The 22,052-nt window shown below is 43.7% G+C and overlaps 1 protein-coding gene and 1 long non-coding RNA gene across 2 annotated transcripts in view; one reads left to right on the plus strand and one right to left on the minus strand.

The window, feature by feature from the left end:
• Positions 1-1,724: 1,724 nt before the first annotated feature.
• Positions 1,725-20,055, minus strand: LOC137327259 (uncharacterized). The gene is made up of 3 exons (XR_010964409.1): positions 19,251-20,055; positions 17,176-17,341; positions 1,725-1,799 (listed from the first exon to the last, which is right to left on the minus strand). It is a non-coding gene; the product is annotated as an uncharacterized lncRNA (long non-coding RNA).
• ddx3xa (DEAD-box helicase 3 X-linked a) overlaps positions 19,861-22,052 on the plus strand; it is a 45,077-nt gene continuing 42,885 nt past the window's right edge. Inside the window, exon 1 of the mRNA XM_067992888.1 lies at positions 19,861-20,175. Coding sequence (XP_067848989.1) covers positions 20,131-20,175 — 45 coding nt within the window. The 5' untranslated portion in view covers positions 19,861-20,130. The remainder of the gene's footprint in view (positions 20,176-22,052) is intronic.

Raw genomic sequence — 22,052 nt, forward strand, 5'->3', positions numbered from 1 at the left:
GCACAAGGGTGTTTGAGGGTTTGTCATGGGTGTTACCTATATTGAATTTCAGAACAACTCACATCACACATTATATTGGCACCACCACTGCCATGTCTCCGCGAATCCTGTCTGTTTTGTGCAATAATGCCCGCTCCTGGGTATCACTATGAGGACCCACCACTGATGCCACCCATGCAGAGTAGGTGCAGGTGTATTTGCAGGGCTCTTCCGCGCAGACGACTGAGAGACATCGGCGGTGTACCCGGCTGCACCCTGGAAGGATGCGGAGGAGAAGTTGTGGAGGGCAGTGGTGACTTTGGCAGCGACAGGTAAGCAGATGGTGCTGGGGCCAGCCAGGAGCAGCTCGGCATGAAAGAGGCTGCAGATGTCCACGACTACATGTCGAGTGAATCTGCGCCTCCATGTGCACTGCTGCTCGGAGAGGTCCGGGGAGCTGCGCCTCGGTCTGTGGACCCTGTGGGGAGGGTAGTCCCCTCTGCGACGCGTCTCTCTCTGCGGTAGCCCTCCCTCCTGCTGTACAGGTGGATGTGTCACAGCACTCTGTTGTGGAGCTCCACGTGTCAGAGGTGGACGGCGTGGACTGCGAGGCTGGTGATGCTGTTCGCCCTCCGAGGGGGTCATGACTGCAGCTACGACGGCCCCCATCCGCAATATGTACATCTGAGGGGGTCCGCAAGGTAGGCACATGTCTCCGGACCCCGGGGTGAGTGTGCAGGTTGGTGACTTTGACCGTCAGGAGGGGGGTGGTGGAGGCCACACTTTGTCCCAAGTGACAGAGCGGCCTCCTGCAATGGGTGAGGGTCTCCCCCCCCCCCCCCCCCCCACACCTGTCAAATGGACCTTTGCAGCTGCCACAGGCTGACGGCTGCAACACGTCCAGTTCAACTAGGACTGTTTCCCCCAGTGTGTGAAACAGTCCCATGTTTCCCCAAAATCACACACAGTCCCTTAATCAGGTCAGTTAATGACCTGAACAAGCGAAATAAATACACTCAAGTGGCATCCCGCTGGCTTTAATTGCCTGCGGGATTCCCACCAGCGGGGGCTACGCACGCACCCCCGCACGTCATCGGGGAACCCGGAAGTGGGCGGGATCGTGGCGCGATCCGGTCACGTGCCTGGATATCGGGATTTTCGGGGCCCCCCCCGCTGGAAACGCACAGGAAACCCGCCGGTAAAATCGAGCCCATTGTCGTGTAAAGAATTAGGTAATTATTAAGAAAACACAAGGATGTAACTTAGGCAGTGTTTGCTTTTTTCTGGTTCACTTCTAAAATACCCGTTATAAAAGTCGGTACAATTCGTGGGTGTTTTTTTATATATACATGCATCCAGTCAGTAAGTCTAGGCTCCACCCTTCTCCAAAGGACGCCAGGCTGGAACTCAATTATTCTCTATTGTGTGGCAAGATCTTTTTCCCATTATCATGAAATGGGTTTAGTAGTTAGATTAAGAGCTTTTAATGGGAATCCTGTTCAAGTACTTAGGTTTACTGACCAGCTAGCAGCTTCCACTGAATCCAAGATTCTCCTTTGTCTTGGGGAAGGCAATGCTGGTCTGGTTTGGCTGGTTCCTATGATTAGATTAAGTGTTTGTAATTGTAAAAATGAATGTAATTTCAAATGAACCAATGGTAGCAATGTAATTGCAAACCTGTAGTAATGTATAAGAAAGCTTGCCTGCTTTTGTTCAGCAGTATTGTAACTAGGAGCCATTCCTCACTGTCTTGAGGTGGCATCTAATAGAAGCGTGTGCTTACGTCGTTGATGTTACTTTATCCATGTAACGAACGCTCTCTACACGGAAGCAAATAAAGGTGAATCCATCAATTTGTGGTATCAGACTCACAATTTTTTAATACGAAACAAAATATACAACAGACCTTTCTTTGTGTATGTATGGATACCTGCTACACCGTAATGGCTACATGGTGGACAAATGTGTGAGTTTAGTTGACCACAGTTGGCATTATATTTTTTGGGTACATGGTATTCCTGAAGGAACTAAAAGATGAGCCATAATGTGCTTCAAAGGAACTATACCCAAAAATCTACTTTTCTGCCTGGAAAGCACAGCTTTAAATGTCAAACAGCCATTGATGGATGATTTGGCAATATTAAAATAACTTCCATTGGAATTATTTGGTGACTAAGCAATTCATGACAGCAAACCACTGAACGTCTATATTTGCTGACGATGAGGGAACAAAATGTAATGCTTAAAATTGCAAAAGTAAAAAAACTTTAGGGAAAAGAGATTAATTAAAATAGGAACATCAAAACTGCTTATAAAAATGATTTTGATATTCCTAATGGCTCTGGTGGAAATCAAACTAGATGAAGTAGACACTTCCCAGAAACTCCTGAATTTGTTCTGATTGATGGTAAAAAGGAAGGACCATGAAATGATTCAACTGCTGCTAGTGGAAATGAAGGGAATCAAAATATCTATCAACAATCAAGGTTTTGATATCAGGGGGAGCAAATACTAACTTTTCATAGGTGCAAATTGACCTTATTTGATGAGGTTGAAACATAAAGTTGATGTTAACTTTAACACGCTGGTACTGCCCTCAGTCATTTACACCACTTTGAATTATGAAGCTGTGTCACTCTTGTCCACCTCTTGTGGCATTGGCAGAATCAGTGAAATGATTGTTGGAAATCTGGGCAAGGAATGACAGGGGTGGAGATGATGATGTGGAGATGCCGGTGATGGACTGGGGTTGACAATTGTAAACAATTTTACAACACCAAGTTATAGTCCAGCAATTTTATTTTAAATTCACAAGCTTTCGGAGATTCTCTCCTTCCTCAGGTAAATGTTCAGGATCTCCTTGAAGCCTTGGCGAGACCATGCAGACGCTGCGACAACGGATGAACGGACACCGCGCAACAATCGCCAAACAGGAGGGTTCCCTCCCAGTCGGGGAACACCCCAGCAGCCATGGACACCCATCCACCGACCCTCGGGCAAGCGCACTCCAAGGCGGCCTTCGAGACACACGACAACGCAAAACCGTCGAGCAGAAATCGATAGCCAAGTTCCGCACCCATGAGGACGGCCTCAACCGGGATCTTGGGTTCATGTCACGCCACACGTTACCCCACCAGCGAACAAATGCCATCTGTCTTTAATATAATGGGTCATTTGCTGGCTCTCTCTGCCTTCCGGAGTACGCTTGCCCGAGGGTCGGTGGATGAATGTCCATGACTGCTGAAGTGTTCCCCGACTGGGAGGGAACCCTCCTGTTTGGCGATTGTTGCGCGGTGTCCGTTCATCCGTTGTCGCAGCGTCTGCATGGTCTCGCCAAGGCTTCAAGGAGATCCTGAACATTTACCTGAGGAAGGAGAGAATCTCCGAAAGCTTGTGAATTTAAAATAAAATTGCTGGACTATAACTTGGTGTTGTAAAATTGTTTACAGGGGTGGAGAAGAGGAGAAAGAGTTCTGTAGTCGGGCGGGGGGGTGGGTAGAAAGTTTCAAATAGGAATGGTTTTGCATGTAGGAAGAGACAAAGGTAATATGTGTGTTGGAGAATTGGGGAGCCTGTGAGTAGGAGGAGAAGGAGTCTCAGGTGGGGGAGTTGTGTTGGGAGAGGAAGAGAGAAGATTTGATGGGAAAGTTTCAGGTGTCAGCCTTGGCTCAGTGGTAGCACTCTCATCTCTGAGTCAGAGGTTAATGGTTCAAGTCCTACCCAAAGACTTGAGCACATAATCTAGGCTGACACTTCAGTGTAGTACTTAGGCAGTGCTGCACTGTCCAAGGTGTCATTTTTTGGATGAGATGCTAAACCAAGGCCCTCCAAGGTGTATGTAAAAGATCCCGTGGCATTATTTGAAGAGCAGGGGAATTCTCCTAGTTTCCTGGCCAATATTTATTCCTCAACCAAATCACTAAAGCAGATTATCTGGTCATTTATCTCATTGCTGTTTGTGGGTTGTTGCTTTCCACAAATTGGCTGCCTCCTTTCCGTGCATTACAACAATCCTCAGTTGAGGAAAAAGGAAGACATATAGGAAGCACTGGTGTGGAAGGTGGCATCGTCAGAACGGGTGCGGCAGAGGCGGAGAAACTGGGAGAAGGGAATAGAGTCCTTACAGGAAGCGGGGTGGGAGCAAGTGTAATCAAGGTAGCTGTGGGAGTGGGTGGGCTTATAATAGATATTGGTTGACTGCCTATCCCCAGAAATGGAGATAGAGAAGTCGAGGAAGGGAAGGGAAGGGAAGAGTCAGAGGTGAAGGCGAGGGAAGGGTGGAAATTGGAAGCAAAGTTGATGAAATTTTCCAGTTTGGGGTGAGAGCAGGAAGCAGCACCAATACAATCATCACTGTAGCGGAAAAAATGTGAGGAAGGGGACCTGAGTAGGACTGAAACAAGGAATTTTCCACGTATCCCACAAAAAGGCAGGCATAGCAGGGACCCATACGGGTTCCCACAGCGACACCTTTTATTTGGAGGAAGTGAGTGGAGTCAAAGGAGAAGTTGTTCAACCTAAGAACAAGTTCAGTCAGGCAGAGGAGGGTGGTGGCGAATGGGGACTGGTTGGGCCTCCGTTCAAGGAAGAAGGGGAGGGCCTGCAGGCCGTCCTAGTGAGAGATGGAGGTATGGAGGGACTGGATGTCCTTTGACTACCCTTTTACTATTTATATGTTTATAAAAGACTTTGGAGTTCCCTTTTATGTTTGCTGCTAATCTATTCTCATACTCTCTCTTTGCCCCTCTTATTCCCTTTTTTAGATCTCTTCTGTACTTTCTGTATTTAGCTTGGTTCTCTACTGTATTATGAACTTTACACTTGTCATAAGCCTCCTTTTTCTGTTTCATTTTAATCTCTATATCTTTAGCTTTGGATGTCCTTCCTTTCCCCTTTAGTGGGAATGTGTCGACTCTGAACCCGAACCATTTCCTCCTTGAAGGGCCTCCCATTTTTCAATTACTGTTTTACCTACCAATTTTTGATTCCAATCCACCAGGGCAAGATCCCTTTTAACTCACTGAAATTAGTCCCCCTCCAGTTAAGTATTTTTATGCTTGATTGTTGCTTGTCCTTTTCCATAACTATTCTAAACCTAATGATATTATGATAGCAAGAAAACAATGCAAATTGTTTACTAATGTCAGCATTGGGGTTTGGGGAATACTGAGTGAGTTTCCTCAGGGCTCACTGTTGGGCCCATTACTGTTTCTAATTTACAACAACGACTTGGAAATTAAATGCAAATTGGTCAAATTTTCAGACGATACCAAACTTGGAGACACAATGAAATCGAAGGAGGCAGGCCAGGCTAGTGCACTTGAATCATATCCAGAATAATTAAATCTGGAGAAAAGGTGGAGGAAGAACATGGTGAACATAGCCCCGATCCTGATGATGACATTTTAATGTGGATGTATCAAGCTGTGTAAAGATCCACAGTACTTAAACACTTATTGCCACTATTTGCTTAGAGTCTCTCTGTTCCAGATTTTGAGAAGGAAATTTCTGAGCATGTAACTGTGGAACATTCTGTTCAGTTGGGATTTACTGCACCACCTATTCTTTGTCAGGCAATGGTCCACACAGAATATCCTCCAGGCCTTGCAAAACAAGGAGGTGGTGAATTCTGATAGGTTTCCCAAGTCAACTGTTAAAGTCATTTGAGAGAATGCCTCATTTCCAGCTCTGTCAAACAAGTACAAGAATGTTGTTCGGGTGGTGAGCAGCTCCCTTTCTGTTAGATCTTCATTTTCAGTAAGACGTTCTCCAACATAGCCTGCTGTCCATGAGATAGTTGTGGTAGTGAAGAGACTACTGCCAACATTCTCCTGAGATGTAGAATATTTGTAGAAAAATATGGTGTTTCTTTTCATCAGGTTATCCCTAACTCGATAGCACAGGCTGCTTGCTCAGAGGTTTGTTGCTGCAGCTACACACCAAAACAAAACATTAACTGCTGCTGGAGGACCATCAATTTGGCATAAGACATCCTTTGGTCTGTCTGTAGTTTGGTTGTTTTCCAGCGCAACAACATGTTCAAAACTACCTGTTGTGGACTTGCACATTCCAGTCTATATTTAAGGATGCACATAAGTTGGCCTTGGTTCAGCTACCATAAGGGCAAAATGAGGAAGAACTCTGATGTGAAGCTCTTGTTTCCCTTTGAAATAATATGCAAACTAAACCAGTTCAGTGTGTGTAAACTGTATGTGTATCTTGAACTTAAAGACCAAAAGGACTACTTCAACTATAAATGCCTTATCACACTGTACTGCATCTGTACTGCACTGTGCCTGATAGGAATGGATAAATGGAACTTTATTCTGAAATAAGGGATTTGAAAACAAAAGACCAAAAGGATTACTTCAACTATAAATGCCTTATCACATTGTACTGTAGCTGCACTGCAGTAACATCGTCCATCTCCGTCCCTGCCTCAGCTCATCTGCTGCTGAAACCCTCATCGATGTCTTTGTTACCTCTAGACTTGACTATTCCAATGGTCTACAGGCCAGCCTTCCATCATGCACCCTCTGTAAACTTGAGCTCATCCAAAACTCTGCTGCCCGTATCCTAACTCGTACCAAGTCCTGTCCATCCACCACCATGTGCTCACTGACCAACATTGGCTTCTGGTCTGGCAACGCCTCAATTTTAAAATTCTCATCCTTGTTTTCAAATCCCTTATTTCAGAATAAAGTTTCATTTATCCATTCCTATCTGGCACAATGCAGTGCAGCTGGAAAACCGCAAACGTAACCTATTCAAGAAGGGAGTGAGACAGAAAGCAGGTAACTATAGGCCAGTTAGCCTAACATCTGTCATTGGTAAAATGCTAGAATCCATTATTAAGGAAGTAGTAGCAGGACATTTGGAGACTCATAATACAACCAAGGAGAGTCAACATGTTTTTATGAAGGGGAAATCATGTCTGACAAATTTATTAGAGTTCTTTGATTAAGTAATGGGCAAGGTGGATAAAAGGGAACCAATGGATGCAGTACATTTGGATTTCCAAAAGGCATTCAATAAGGTGCCACATAAAAGGTTACTGCACAAGATAAGAGCTCATGGTGTTGGGGGTAATATACTGGCATGGATAGAGGATTGGCTAACTAACAGAAAACAAAGAGTCGGGATAAAGAGGTAACAAAGACATCGATGAGGGTTTCAGCAGCAGATGAGCTGAGGCAGGGACGGAGATGAACGATGTTACGGAGATGGAAGGTCTTGGTGATGGAGCAGATATGAGGTCAGAAGCTCATCTCAGGTTGAAATAGGACGTCAAGGTTGCGAACGGTCTGGTTCAGCCTCAGACAGTGGCCAGAGGGAGGGCTGGAGCCGATGGCTAGGGAACAGAGTTTGTGGTGGGGTCCAAAGACAATGGCTTCAGACTTCACGTTTTCCCACATTACATTCCATCTGCCAAATTTTTGCCCATTCGCTTAACCTGTCAATATCCCTTTGCAGACACTTTGTGTCCTCCTCGCAACTTGCTTTTCCACCTATCTTTGTATCATCAGCAAATTTGGCCACAAGACACTCTGTTCCTTCATCCAAGTCATTGATATATATTATAAATAGTTGAGGCACCAGCACTGATCCCTGCAGCACCCCACTAGTTACAGATTGCCATTTTGAAAATGACCCCTTTATCCCGACTCTTTGTTTTCTGTTAGTTAGCTAATCCTCTATCCATGCCAGTATATTACCCCCAACACCATGAGCTCTTATCTTGTGCAGTAACCTTTTATGTGGCACCTTATTGAATGCCTTTTGGAAATCCAAATGTACTGCATCCATTGGTTCCCCTTTATCCACCTTGCCCATTACTTAATCAAAGAACTCTAATAAATTTGTCAGACATGATTTCCCCTTCATAAAAACATGTTGACTCTCCTTGGTTGTATTATGAGTCTCCAAATGTCCTGCTACTACTTCCTTAATAATGGATTCTAGCATTTTACCAATGACAGATGTTAGGCTAACTGGCCTATAGTTACCTGCTTTCTGTCTCACTCCCTTCTTGAATAGGTTACGTTTGCGGTTTTCCAATCCGCTGGGACATTTCCAGAATCTAGTGAATTCTGGAAGATTACAACCAATGCATCCAACATCTCTGTGGCCACTTCCTTTAAGATCCTCGGATGCAAGCCATCAGGTCCAGGGGACTTGTCAGCCGTTAGACCCATTAGTTTATCTAGTACTTATTCTCTAGTGATAGTGATTGTTTTTAGATCCTCCCTCCCCTTTGCCCCTTCTTTATCTACTATTATTGGTATGTTATTAGTGTCTTCTACTGTGAAGACAGATACAAAATATCTGTTCAATTCCTCTGCCATTTCCTTGTTTACCATTATTATTTCCCCAGTCTCATCCTCTGAGGGACGAATATTTACTTTAGCTACCCTCTTCCTTTTTATATACATGTAGAAGCTTTTACTGTCAGTTTTTATATTTCTTGCTAGTTACTCTCATAATTTATTTTCTCCGTCTTTATTATTCTTTTAGTCATCCTTTGCTGATTTTTAAAGTTTTCCCAAACTTCGGGCTTACCAGGAATCTTTGCCATTTTTTAAATTCGTTCATGGTATGTGGGCGTCACTGGTGAGGCCAGCTTTATTGCCCATCCCGAATTGCCTTTGAGAAGGTGGTGGTGAGCCGCCTTCTTGAACCGCTGCAGTCCATGTGGTGAAGGTTCTCCCACAGTGCTGTTAGGAAGGGAGTTCCATGATTTTGACCCAACGACGATGAAGGAACGGCGATATATTTCCAAGTCGGGTTGGTGTGTGACTTGGAGGGGAACGTGCAGGTGATGTTGTTCCCATGTGACTGCTGCTCTTGTCCTTCTAGGTGATAGAGGTCGCGGGTTTGGGAGGTGCTGTCGAAGAAGCCTTGGCGAGTTGCTGCAGTGCGTCCTGTGGATGGTACACACTGCAGCCACTGTGCACCGGTGGGAGTGAATGTTTAGGGTGGTGGTTGGGGTGCCAATCAAGCGGGCTGCTTTGTCCTGGATGGTGTTGAGCTTCTTGAGTGTTGTTGGAGCTGCACTCATCCAGGCAAGTGGAGAGTATTCCATCACACTCCTGACTTGTGCCTTGTAGATGGTGGAAAGGCTTTGGGGAGTCAGGAGGTGAGTCACTTGCCGCAGAATACCCAGCCTCTGACCTGCTCTTGTAGCCACAGTATTTATATGGCTGGTCCAGTTAAGTTTCTGGTCAATGGTGACCTCCAGGATGTTGATGGTGGGGGATTCGGCGATGGTAATGCCGTTGAATGTCAAGGGGAGGTGGTGAGACTCTCTCTTGTTGGAGATGGTCATTGCCTGGCACTTGTCTGGCGCGAATGTTATTTGCCACTTATCAGCACAAGCCTGGATGTTGTCCAGGTCTTGCTGCATGCGGGCTCGGACTGCTTCATTATTTGAGGGGTTGCGAATGGAACTGAATACTGCGCAATCATCAGCGAACATCCCCATTTCTGACCTTAGGATGGAGGGAAGGTCATTGATGAAGCAGCTGAAGATGGTCGGGCCTAGGACACTGCCCTGAGGAACTCCTGCAGCAATGTCCTGGGGCTGAGATGATTGGCCTCCAACAACCACTACCATCTTCCTTTGTGCTAGGTATGATTCTAGCCACTGGAGAGTTTTCCCCCTGATTCCCATTGACTTCAATTTTACTAAGGCTCCTTGGTGCCACACTCGGTCAAATGCTGCCTTGATGTCAAGGGCAGTCACTCTCACCTCACCTCTGGAATTCAGCTCTTTTGTCCATGTTTGGACCAAGGCTGTAATGAGGTCTGGAGCCGAGTGGTCCTGGCGGAACCCAAACTGAGCATCGGTGAGCAGGTTATTGGTGAGAAAGTGCCGCTTGATAGCACTGTCGACGACACCTTCCATCACTTTGCTGATGATTGAGAGCAGACTGATGGGACGGTTATTGGCCAGATTAGATTTGTCCTGCTTTTTGTGTTGTATGCTTTTTCTTTTAACATGATACCATCCTTGACTTCCTTCGTTAGCCATGGTTGGTTCACCCTTTTTGTGGAGTCTTTCCTCCTTACAGAGATATATTTTTGTTGCGAGTCATAAAATATCTTTTTAAATGTTTGCCACTGCTTATCCATCATCATACTATCTAATCTGTTTACCCAGTCGACTTTAGCCAATTCCGCCCTCATTCCGTTGTAATTGCCCTTATTTATGTTTAATACAATAGTTTCAGACGCAAGATAATGGAGGAGAACCGGTGGAGGAGGATGGCATGTTCAACCGTATCAAACATGATGATGCTCCTTTGTCCACTATTTTAGCAGAAGTGTTAACTTAGTTAAAATAAATGAGTTAATGCCTGTGCTAAAATAACTCTCATATGAATGCGTTGTGTGTATATCCGCTAATATCACAGATAGTAATTTCTAGGCTTGTACGTATATTAGCAATGTTTTAGAAACATAGAAAATAGGAGCAGGAGTAGGCCATTCAGCCCTTCGAGCCTGCTCCGCCATTCAATATGATCATGGCTGATCCTCTATCTCAATACTATATTCCCGCTCTCTCCCCATACCCCTTGATGCCTTTTGTGTCTAGAAATCTATCTAGCTCCTTCTTAAATATATTCAGTGACTTGGCCTCCACAGCCTTCTGTGGTCGAGAATTCCTCAGGTTCACCACCCTCTGAGTGAAGAAATTTCTCCTCATCTCAGTCCTAAATGTCCTACCACGTATCTTGAGACTGTGACCCCTCGTTCTGGACCCCCCCCAGCCAGGGGAAACTTAGACCCTGCATCCAGTCTGTCTAGCCCTGTCAGAATTTTATATGTTTCAATGAGATCCCCTCTCATTCTTCTAAACTCGAGTGAATACAGGCCGAGTTGACCCAATCTCTCCTCATATGACAGTCCTGCCATCCCAGGGATCAGTCTGGTGAACCTTCGCTGCACTCCCTCTATGGCAAGTATATCCTTTCTTGGGTAAGGAGACCAAAACTGAACACAATACTCCAGGTGTGGTCTCACCAAGGCCGTGTATAACTGCAGTAAGACATCCTTGCTCCTGTACTCAAATCCTCTTGCAATGCACATAAAAGATTATTGCTCAAGATAAAGAATCAGTGGATTGGGGGTAATATTCTGGCATGGGTGGAGGATTGGTTATCTAACAAGAAGCAGAGAGTTGGGATAAATGGTTCATTCTCGGACTGGCAACCAGTAGCCAGTGGTGTTCCGCAGGGGTCGGTGCTGGGTCCCCAACTCTTTACAATCTATATTAACGATTTGGAGGAGGGGACCGAGTGTAACATATCAAAATTTGCAGATGATACAAAGATGGGAGGGAAAGTGGAGAGTGAGGAGGACATAAAAAACCTACAGGGGGATATAGACAGGCTGGGTGAGTGGGCGGAGATTTGGCAGATGCAATACAATATTGGAAAATGTGAGGTTATGCACTTTGGCAGGAAAAATCAGAGAGCAAGTTATTATCTTAATGGCGAGAAACTGGAAAGTACTGCAGTACAAAGGGATCTGGGGGTCCTAGTGCAAGAAAATCAAAAAGTTAGTATGCAGGTGCAGCAGGTGATCAAGAAGGCCAACGGAATGTTGGCTTTTATTGCTAGGGGGACAGAATATAAAAACAAGGAGGTATTGCTGCAGTTATATAAGGTATTGGTGAGACCGCACCTGGAATACTGCATACAGTTTTGGTGTCCATACTTAAGAAAAGACATACTTGCTCTCGAGGCAGTACAAAGAAGGTTCACTCGGTTAATCCCGGGGATGAGGGGGCGGACGTATGAGGAGAGGTTGAGTAGATTGGGACTCTACTCATTGGAGTTCAGAAGAATGAGAGGCGATCTTATTGAAACATATAAGATTGTGAAGGGGCTTGATCGGGTGGATGCGGTAAGGATGTTCCCAAGGATGGGTGAAACTAGAACTAAGGGGCATAATCTTAGAATAAGGGGCTGCTCTTTCAAAACTGAGATGAGGAGAAACTTCTTCACTCAGAGGGTAGTAGGTCTGTGGAATTTGCTGCCCCAGGAAGCTGTGGAAGCTACATCATTAAATAAATTTAAAACAGAAATAGACAGTTTCCTAGAAGTAAAGGGAATTAGGGGTTACGGGGTGCGGGCAGGAAATTGGACATGAATTTAGATTTGAGATTAGGATCAGATCAGCCATGATCTTATTGATAGGCGGAGCAGGCTCGAGGGGCCGATTGGCCTACTCCTGCTCCTATTTCTTATGTTCTTATGTCCTTATACCTTTTGCCTTCCTAACTGCTTGCTGCACCCGCATGTTTGCTTTCAGTGACTGGTGTACAAGGACACCCAGATCCCTTTGTACATCAACATTCACCAATCTATCACCATTTAAATAATACTCTGCCTTTCTGTTTTTCCTTCCGAAGTGGGTAACTTCACATTGATCCACATTATGCTGCATCTGCCATGTATTTGCCCACTCACTCAACTTGTCTAAATCGCCTTGAAGCCTCTTTGCATCCTCCTCACCACTCACAATCCCACCTAGTTTTGTGTCATCAGCAAACTTGGAAATATTACATTTGGTTCCCTCATCCGAATCATTGATATATATTGTGAATAGCTGGGGCCCAAGCACTGATCCTTGCGGTACCCCACTAGTCACCGCCTGCCATCCCGAAAAAGGCCCATTTACTCCTACTCTCTGTTTCCTGTCTGTTAACCAATTTTCAATCCATGCCAGTATATTACCGCCAATCCCATGTGGTTTAATTTTGCACACTAACCTCTTATGTGGGACTTTATCAAAGGCCTTCTGAAAATCCAAATAAACCACATCCACTGGTTCTCCCTTATCTATTCTACCAAAAAACTCCAGTAGGTTTGTCAAACATAATTTTCCTTTCATAAATCCATGTTGACTTTGTCTAATCCTTTATAATAGACTCCAGCATTTTCCCTACTACTGATGTTTGGCTAACCGGTCTGTGGTTCCCTGTTTTCTCCCTTCCCTCCTTTTTTAAATAGTGGGGTTACATTTGCCACCCTCCAATCTGCAGGAACTGTTCCATAATCAATAGAATTTTGGAAGATGACAACTAATGCATCCACTATTTCCACGGCTACCTCTTTTAGTAATCTGGGTTGCAGATTATCAGGTCCTGCGGATTTATCAGCTTTCAGTCCCATTAATTTCTCTAGCACTATTTTTTTACTAATACTAATTTCCTTTAATTCCTCCTTCTCACTAGTCCCTTGGTTCCCTAGCATTTCTGGGAAGTTATTTGTGTCCTGATCCGTGAAAACAGAACCGAAGTATTTGTTAAATTGCTCTGCCATTTCCCTGTTCCCCATTATAAATTCTCCTGTTTCTGACTGCAAGGGACCTACATTTGTCTTCAGTAATCTTTTTCTTTTTACATACTTGTAGAAGCTTTTACAGTCTACTTTTATGTTCCTTGCAAGTTGACTCTTATACTCTATTTTTCCCCTCTTAATCAATCTCTTGGTCCTTTTTTGCTGAATTCTAAACTGCTTCCAATCCTCAAGCATGCTACTTTTTCTGGCAACTTTATATGACTCCTCTTCGGATCTAATACTGTCCTTAATTTTTTTTGTTAGCCATGGTTGGGCCGCATTTCCTTTTGTGTTTTTGTGCCAGAAAGGAATGTATAATATTGCAATTCATGCATTCATTCCTTAAATTTTAGCCATTGCCCATCCACTGTCATGCCTTTTAATGAAGCTTCTCAATCTATCATAGTCAACTCACTCCTCATACCTTCGTAGTTTCCTTTGTTTAGATTTAGGAGCCTAGTTTCGGATTGGACTACTTCACTTTCCATCTTAATGAAGAATTCTATCATGTTATGGTCACTCTTCCCTAAAGGACCCCGCACAACAAGATTATTAATTGACCCCTTCTCATTGCACAATACCCAATCTAGGATAGCCTGTTCCCTGGTTGGCTCCTCAACGTAGTGGTCTAAAAATCCATCTCGTACACACTCCAGGAATTCATCCTCCACAGTATTATTGCTAATTTGGTTTGGCCAGTCTATATGTAGATTAAAGTCACCCATGATTACTGTAGTACCCTTGTTACGTGCATCTCTAATTTCCTGTTTGATCCCATCCCCTACATTATCACTACTGTTTGGAGGCCTATAGACAACTCCCACCAGTGTTTTCTGCCCCTTGGTGCTTCTTTACCCAACCAAACTGATTCTACATCTTGATTTTCTGAGCCAATATCCTTTCTCACTATTGCTCTGATTTCATCCTTTACTAATAATGCCACCCCACCTCCTTTTCCTTTTTGCCTGTCCTTCCTAAATATCGAATACCCTTGGATATTCAGCTCCTAGCCTTGGTTACCCTGCAGCCATGTCTCTGTAATTGCTATTATATCATATCCATTTACATCTATTTGCGCTGTTAATTCATCTACCTTATTACGAATGCTTCGTGCATTCACATACAGTGCCTTTAGATTTGTCTTTTTAACATTTTTAGACATCTTAACATTTTTTTGTACTTTGGCCCTATTTGTCTTTTTACCATTCTTCTTACCTGGCCCTATTTGTTGTCTTTTGTTTGTACGCTCTGTCCTTTCCTGACACAATCTGGTTATCCTTATCCCAATCACTTTCCTGCACTGCTTCTTTGTCTTTTCTCTTTAGCATTTTAGATTTCTCTCCACCGGGAACCTCCCCCCCCTTATTTAGTTTAAAGCCCTATCTACCTCCCCAGTTATTCGATTTGCTAGAACTCTGGTCCCAGCATGGTTCAGGTGTAGTCCGTCCCAATGGAACAGCTCTCTCTTTCCCCAGTAGTGGTGCCAGTGCCCCACAAATCGAAACCCATTTCTCCCACACCAGTCATTGAGCCACACATTCATCTCCCTGATCCTATTGACCCTATGCCAATTTGTTCGTGGCTCAGGTAATAATCCAGAGTTTATAACCTTTGTGGTTCTGCTTTTTAATTTAGTCCCTAGCTGCTCAAACTCTCTCAGCAGAACCTTTTTCTTAGTCCTACCTATGTCGTTGGTACCTACGTGGATCCTCCCCCTCCCACTCCAAGTTCTTCTCCAGCCCGGAGGAGATGTCCTTAACCCTGGCACTGGGAAGGCAACATCGCCTTCGGGACTCATGCTCCTGGCTGCAGAGAACAGTGTCTATGCCGCTAACTATACAGTTGCCTACTACAACCACCTTCCTTTTTACTCCCCCGACTTGAACGGCTTCCTGTACTACAGTGCCGTGGTCAGTTTGCTCGTCCTCCCTGCAGTCCCCGCACTTGTCTACAAGGGTTGCAAGAACCTCAAATCTATTGGACAAGCGCAGGAACGAAGGCTCCTGCAATACGACCTCCTGGATCCCCATGCTAATGTAACACCCTTATTTAAAAAGGGTAGTAGGCAGAAGGCTGGAAATTATATACCAGTTAACCTAACATCTGTGGTGGGTAAAATTTTGGAGTCTATTATTAAGGAGACAGTAGTGGAACATTTGGATAAACATAATTTAATAGGACAAAGTCAGCATGGCTTTACGAAGGGGAAGTCATGTCTGACAAATTTGCTTGAGTTCTTTGAGGATATAACGTACAGGGTGGATAAGGGGAACCAGTGGACGTAGTGTATTTGGACTTCCAGAAGGCATTCGACAAGGTGCCACATAAAAGATTATTGCTCAAGATAAAGAATCACTGGATTGGGGGTAATATTCTGGCATGGGTGGAGGATTGGTTATCGAACAGGAAGCAGAGAGTTGGGATAAATGGTACATTCTCGGACTGGCAACCTGTAGCCAGTGGTGTTCCGCAGGGGTCGGTGCTGGGTCCCCAACTCTTTACAATCTATATTAACGATTTGGAGGAGGGGACCGAGTGTAACATATCAAAGTTTGCAGATGATACAAAGATGGGAGGGAAAGTAGAGAGTGAGGAGGACATAAAAAACCTACAAGGGGATATAGACAGGCTGGGTGAGTGGGCGGAGATTTGGCAGATGCAATACAATATTGGAAAATGTGAGGTTATGCACTTTGGCAGGAAAAATCGGAGAGCAAGTTATTATCTTAATGGCGAGAAACTGGAAAGTACTGCAGTACAAAGGGATCTGGGGGTCCTAGTGCAAGAAAATCAAAAAGTTAGTTTGCAGGTGATCAAGAAGGCCAACGGAATGTTGGCTTTTATTGCTAGGGGGATAGAATATAAAAACAGGGAGGTATTGCTGCAGTTATATAAGGTATTGGTGAGACCGCACCTGGAATACTGCATACAGTTTTGGTGTCCATACTTAAGAAAAGACATACTTGCTCTCGAGGCAGTACAAAGAAGGTTCACTCGGTTAATCCCGGGGATGAAGGGGTGGACGTATGAGGAGAGGTTGAGTAGATTGGGACTCTACTCATTGGAGTTCAGAAGAATGAGAGGCGATCTTATTGAAACATATAAGATTGTGAAGGGGCTTGATCGGGTGGATGCTGTAAGGATGTTCCCAAGGATGGGTGAAACTAGAACTGGGGGGCATAATCTTAGAATAAGGGGCTGCTCTTTCAAAACTGAGATGAGGAGAAACTTCTTCACTCAGAGGGTAGTAGGTCTGTGGAATTTGCTGCCCCAGGAAGCTGTGGAAGCTACATCATTAAATAAATTTAAAACAGAAATAGACAGTTTCCTAGAAGTAAAGGGAATTAGGGGTTACGGGGAGCGGGCAGGAAATTGGACATGAATTTAGATTTGAGGTTAGGATCAGATCAGCCATGATCTTATTGAATGGCGGAGCAGGCTCGAGGGGCTGATTGGCCTACTCCTGCTCCTATTTCTTATGTTCTTATGTTCTTATACCTTCCTCACTCGCAGTCACACCCTGACCACGTGTCAATTCTAAAGTATTTAATCTAAGGGGTGTGGCTGCTTCCTGGAGCAAAAGGTCCAGATAGCTTTCCCCCTCCCTGATGTCTCGCAATGTCCGCAGCTCAGACTCCAGCTCCTCGACTCGGAGCTGAAGTTCCTCGAGTTGCAGACATTTACTGCAGATGTAGTTGCCCTGGACAAAAATGTCCACAAGCTCCCACATATTGCAGCAGCAACACATCTCCTGTTCTCCCATCAGTTTATTTATTTAATTAATTAATTTAGTGTTAATCAAATTATTTTTTTGAATAAAGTCTATTTTTCAAAAAAATTAAAATCTTACCTGCTGTAGCAATGTATAAATGATTGATGGATTACAAACAAGAAAAGCACAACTAAAGTCTTTGCAGTGGTACTAAAGAAATTTCAAAGTCCAGGACATTAATCTCTTAGGGCTGGAATGCACAAGTTTTTCTCCTCGTGGGTCACATAGATGCATATCTGGGAGCCTTGGAGACAACATAAAAAGATTAAGTCCATGTTACCATGGATTTGCATATATCTGAAGTTGCTGACACAAACAGATTTTGGTGTTCTGATTTAGGAACTATCCACCTATGAGGCAACAGCATTAAAACAACTATTTCCAAACCTTCAAGCTCACAAAATTCAGAACAGGACAAACCAGCAAATAAGAAATATAAATGTAATCAGGACTGAGTTGTCTGGGCTTCGAAGACTTGATTGCTACCTCTCGGGAGTTGCACTCCTGTTTTAGGGACACGTCCATCGCAGTCTCTCTTGTAAGAGATTGCCTGATTTTGATGTGAATGGATAACAAATGAGGAGGAAGTAAAGTTTCTTTTTGAGGGAGGGAGAAGTTAAAGAATTCTCCATCGATGACCGCATAAAATTGCCATTAAGAAAATATTGCCAGGCAGTAGGATACAGAGCCGCAAGGTTATTAAAATAACACATTATATTACACCAGAACTTGTCCAGCTCTTGGCAAGAGACCAATGTAATGCCTTATGGGCCCACAAGCCGAATGGCTGAAATAGAAAAAAGTTCTAAAATGTCCTTTTGGAGGAGGGAAACAACATTACAAAACTCTTTTGTGAATGGTAATTAAAATCCAGCCTTGAAAGTCTGGAAATGTGATTAAGATGTTCACAGGTAGTTAAACATATTGTGAGTCAGTAACTACAGTTCTACAATTTTTTGATTTTAAAAACAGAAGTTTGTTTTTCATCTGACTGCATAATCCATAACTGTCATGCAGTGTTGATCCAGGGGAATGAATAATCAAATTAAATATTTCAATTTAGGAAATAGGAGTACTGAATTCAGTTTTGGGCACCACACCTCAGGAAGGATATACTGGCCTTGGATTGGGTGCAGCGCAGGTTGACCAGAATGATACCGGGGCTCAGAGGGATTAAATTACAAGGATCGGTTGCATAAACTTGGCTTGTATTCCCTTGAGTATAGGAGATTAAGGGGTGATTTGATCAAGGTGTTTAAAATAGTAAAAAGATTTGATAGGGTATATATAGAGAAACTATTTCCACTGGTGGGGGAATCAAGAACTAGGGGACATAATCTGAAAATTAGAGCTAGGTCATTCAGGAGTGAAATCAGGAAGCAATTTTTCACACAAATGGTAGTAGAAATTTGGAACTCTCTCCCCCCAAAAGGCTGGGGAATTGAGCTTTCAAGACTGAGATAGATTGATTTTTGTTTGGTTAGGGTGTCAAGGGATATGGAGCAAAGGTGGGAAAATGGGGTTGAGATGCAGATCAGCCATGAGGCCATAGGGGCTGAATGGCCTACTCCAGTTCCTAATGTTCCTATGAAATAGAATATAAAGAGGAACATATTTATGTACTCTCAATTTCATTCAAAGTGTATGATAAGTTCTATCTTTCACATTTACTTTATTTTCACCATTTCCCAAGTGAGTGGGCAGACAAAGTACCTCCATTGGGGAGGGTGTAATTACAGTGTGACAAGTTTACATAGACAGTTTCCATTATAAATGTGAGCATTGGAATGTGTAATGGAAACAAATCAGGGGAGGTTTGTGTGGATGTTATATTGATATGCAAAGATGATCGTATCTTCACACTCTTCCCTGCCACAAGGCCACATATGCATTGGCATTATCACGGTGTTTGGCAAAGTTAGCAGTGTTACAGGAATTAGACAGGATTTGGCAGCAGTCCATCATTTATGGCTTATCACCATAGTCACACATCACTTAGTTACTCCCATTGTAACTCCATTCCCGCAGATGATGAAAATTATACATATCTATGGGGAAATGCTAAAAATTTCAATCATTGATATTGACTACAAACAATTTAATCTGTCAATATTAGGGAAATGTTAACACCCAGAAATAATGAGACAACTTACATAGAGTTTACAGCACAGGAACAGTCCATTCGGCCTATGCCAGTGTTTACGCTCCACATGAGCCCTTTCCCACTCTATTTACTTCATGTCACCCTATCAACACATCCTTCTATTCCATTCTCCTGCATGTACTTATCTAGCTTCCCCTTAAATGCATCTATGCTATTTGCCTCCATGTGGTATTGCTTTCCACATTCTAACCACTCTCTATAGTTGGTGCAACTGAATTCCTTATTAGATTTATTAGTGACTATCTTATGTTTATGGCCCCTAGCTTTGTACTCGCCCACAAAATAAAAAAAAAACCGATACAGGGGTGTTGTTTACTTTTTAGAGTAAGATTTTAAACCAAGACGAGTGAATCGCACCACTGAGAATTTACAGGCCTTCACATCAACAGAGTAAAACAAACTTTCCTGGTGGAAACACAGCTCACCAGTTCCAACAGAAGTGGAGGAGTAGAAATCTCGCGATATTCCAGGATTTCAGCCGGCTGAACGAACGCTCTCGCGAGATTCGCGCTGTCCTTTAATTAGGTCCATAAGCACGCCGGAGAGGCCGACCTGATGATTGGCTGGAGAGTGTGTCACGTGACTTGTCCCGGCTCCCCTAGCGTGAGTTGGTGATAACGAGAGACGAAGGGACGAGTAAGAGAGTGCGGCAGCGGCGGTCCGAGCGGCAGGAGCAGTCTCTTTGGTAGCAACGCACACTTGGGTCCCATAAACTCTCCTTCTCTGCGTGCTGGAAAAACAAAACCAAAAAAGGCGAAAAGAAAGATCCCCGAGGAATACTTCCCAACCCCGTCCTCCCAAAAAAAAATAACTTTTTTTCGTTTTTTTTCTTCCTGGTCAAAAATTTTTTTACTCACTATTTTTTAGTTATGAGTCATGTGGCCATCGGAAATGTACTGGATCTAGATCAGCAGGTGAGTCGTTCCGAGCTCCACTCGTGGGTTTTATTTTTAAATGGTGTTTAATGGTGATTGGGGGTCCTTTTTTTTTAATTGTTCACTCCGCTTCCCCATTCCTTTCCACCCCCCCCCCCCCTTCATCCTTTTCCCTCTTTCTCCCTCCCCCAGCCGATCGCCGGGTGCGGGAAGTTCGCCGACAATGGCGTCTTTTGTCTTCCTCGAAGCCGCCCGGCGCTGCAACGGGGAGGAGTCCTTTTAAGTTTTTTTTTGAAAAAGGGGATCCTGACCATCGGATCCTGTTTAACCCCCTCGTCCCACTTTGGGTTTCATAAACTCTCGTTTCTCTCTTTAATCCGGGGGCTGTATGGTAAAATGTGGCTGAAAATAACTACAACCGCGGCCTTTGTCTGCTTCGACCTCGTCTCGCAGAGGGAAACCTGCTATTTGTTTTCTTATCAGTTGATTTTTGTTTTAATAAAGCGCCTTTGGTGTTTTCAACTTCAGTTTTTTTGGGGGGAGGCGGGGGGGGGGGGGTGCAAGGATAAGTTTTCCTGCGCACAAGAAAATCCAACAGTAAAATCTGTAATGGCGGCCTTTGTGGTAAACTGCGAGCCCTTCCCCCACAGCCAAATACAGTAACCGATTAAAATATTTCCACGTGAGCACTGTTTTAATGCCGATCGGCATTCATTTAAAGCTCATCTCAGCTTGATTAACCCTGTCCACGTTATTTTCCTTTCCCTCTTTTTTTATAAAAGTCTTCTGGGTATTTTTAATGGTTGGGAGAAAGAAAAGGAAAATGTGAAGCGTTGGCCTTGGGCTGTCCAGTTTTGTATCAAACAATTTCATCAAATCCATTCATTTTAGTTGCTTTAAAACTAACGATAATTTGATATTTATCATTCGTCGCACTAGATTGCTAAAAAATAGATTCCAAAATGTGCCATTAAAATTGTTGTAAGGTTCTTCAGTTCTATACAGTTCCTACGCTGTAACCCGTTTGATATTTTATTTAACTTTTCCCAACTACGGCCGGGTTTTATTTAGTAGGAATGGTTATATAACTTTCGTTTTCTCTCCACCCCTACCATAGTGCGGATCCCTTTTTGGGATCAGCTTCAAATCCTTTACTTCTGTTTTGAGACTATTAATTTACGTTATTTAGAGACTTCCGTCAAGTTTTATAACCCAAGTTTGTGATTCGATGGATTTGACTTGATTAAACTAAACTCTAATGAAGTGGCATGTGGATGTTTTGAGGATATTGAATAAAACTGATTAAAATGTACAGCTGTGTGCTGGAATTCGTTCGGTTATCAACTGTTTTAATTGTTCGGAAGACAGACTACAGAGCGGAGACTTCGCTCAAGTGTCGATTGCAGTTGGGTTTTCTTGTTTACTTGGTATCCGTGCGCTAGGAAACTGCGCCATCATTGTGTCTGGCGCAGCACGTTATTAGCTGAAGCATGAGACTTCTCGCTTCCTGCGGGCAAATTTAAGATCGTTTTCGAAACGGTTCGCTTAATTTTGTTGCAACTTAAGTTCCTCCACCAGAGGGATTGCAGAATTGCTAATGCCACAAGAATAGCGTAAAAGGAACAGATTATACATTGGGTGGAGAAGAACAAGGGGGTGGGAGGTTAAAATAAAACATTAAAATGGAGTTGTCGGTGATTAATTTCTCTCTGACGAAGATGGGGCGTGTACGTGTTGGAGACTGACGGGCGATTGTTGAAAGGGTGGGGAAGGTTCGTCACAAAGGTTTAAGTTTCCTGTAAACGTAACGAACGTGCGATGCCATTTTCTCGTGTCGTTGTGCGGTAATTTTTATTGAAGCATAGACGTGCGATACAGAAAGCGCTAGCTCAGCAACGTGTGACCTGTTTTCTTAA

Source organism: Heptranchias perlo, chromosome 11 (genome assembly GCF_035084215.1).
Source record: "Heptranchias perlo isolate sHepPer1 chromosome 11, sHepPer1.hap1, whole genome shotgun sequence".
Classification (NCBI taxonomy): Eukaryota; Metazoa; Chordata; class Chondrichthyes; order Hexanchiformes; family Hexanchidae; genus Heptranchias; species Heptranchias perlo.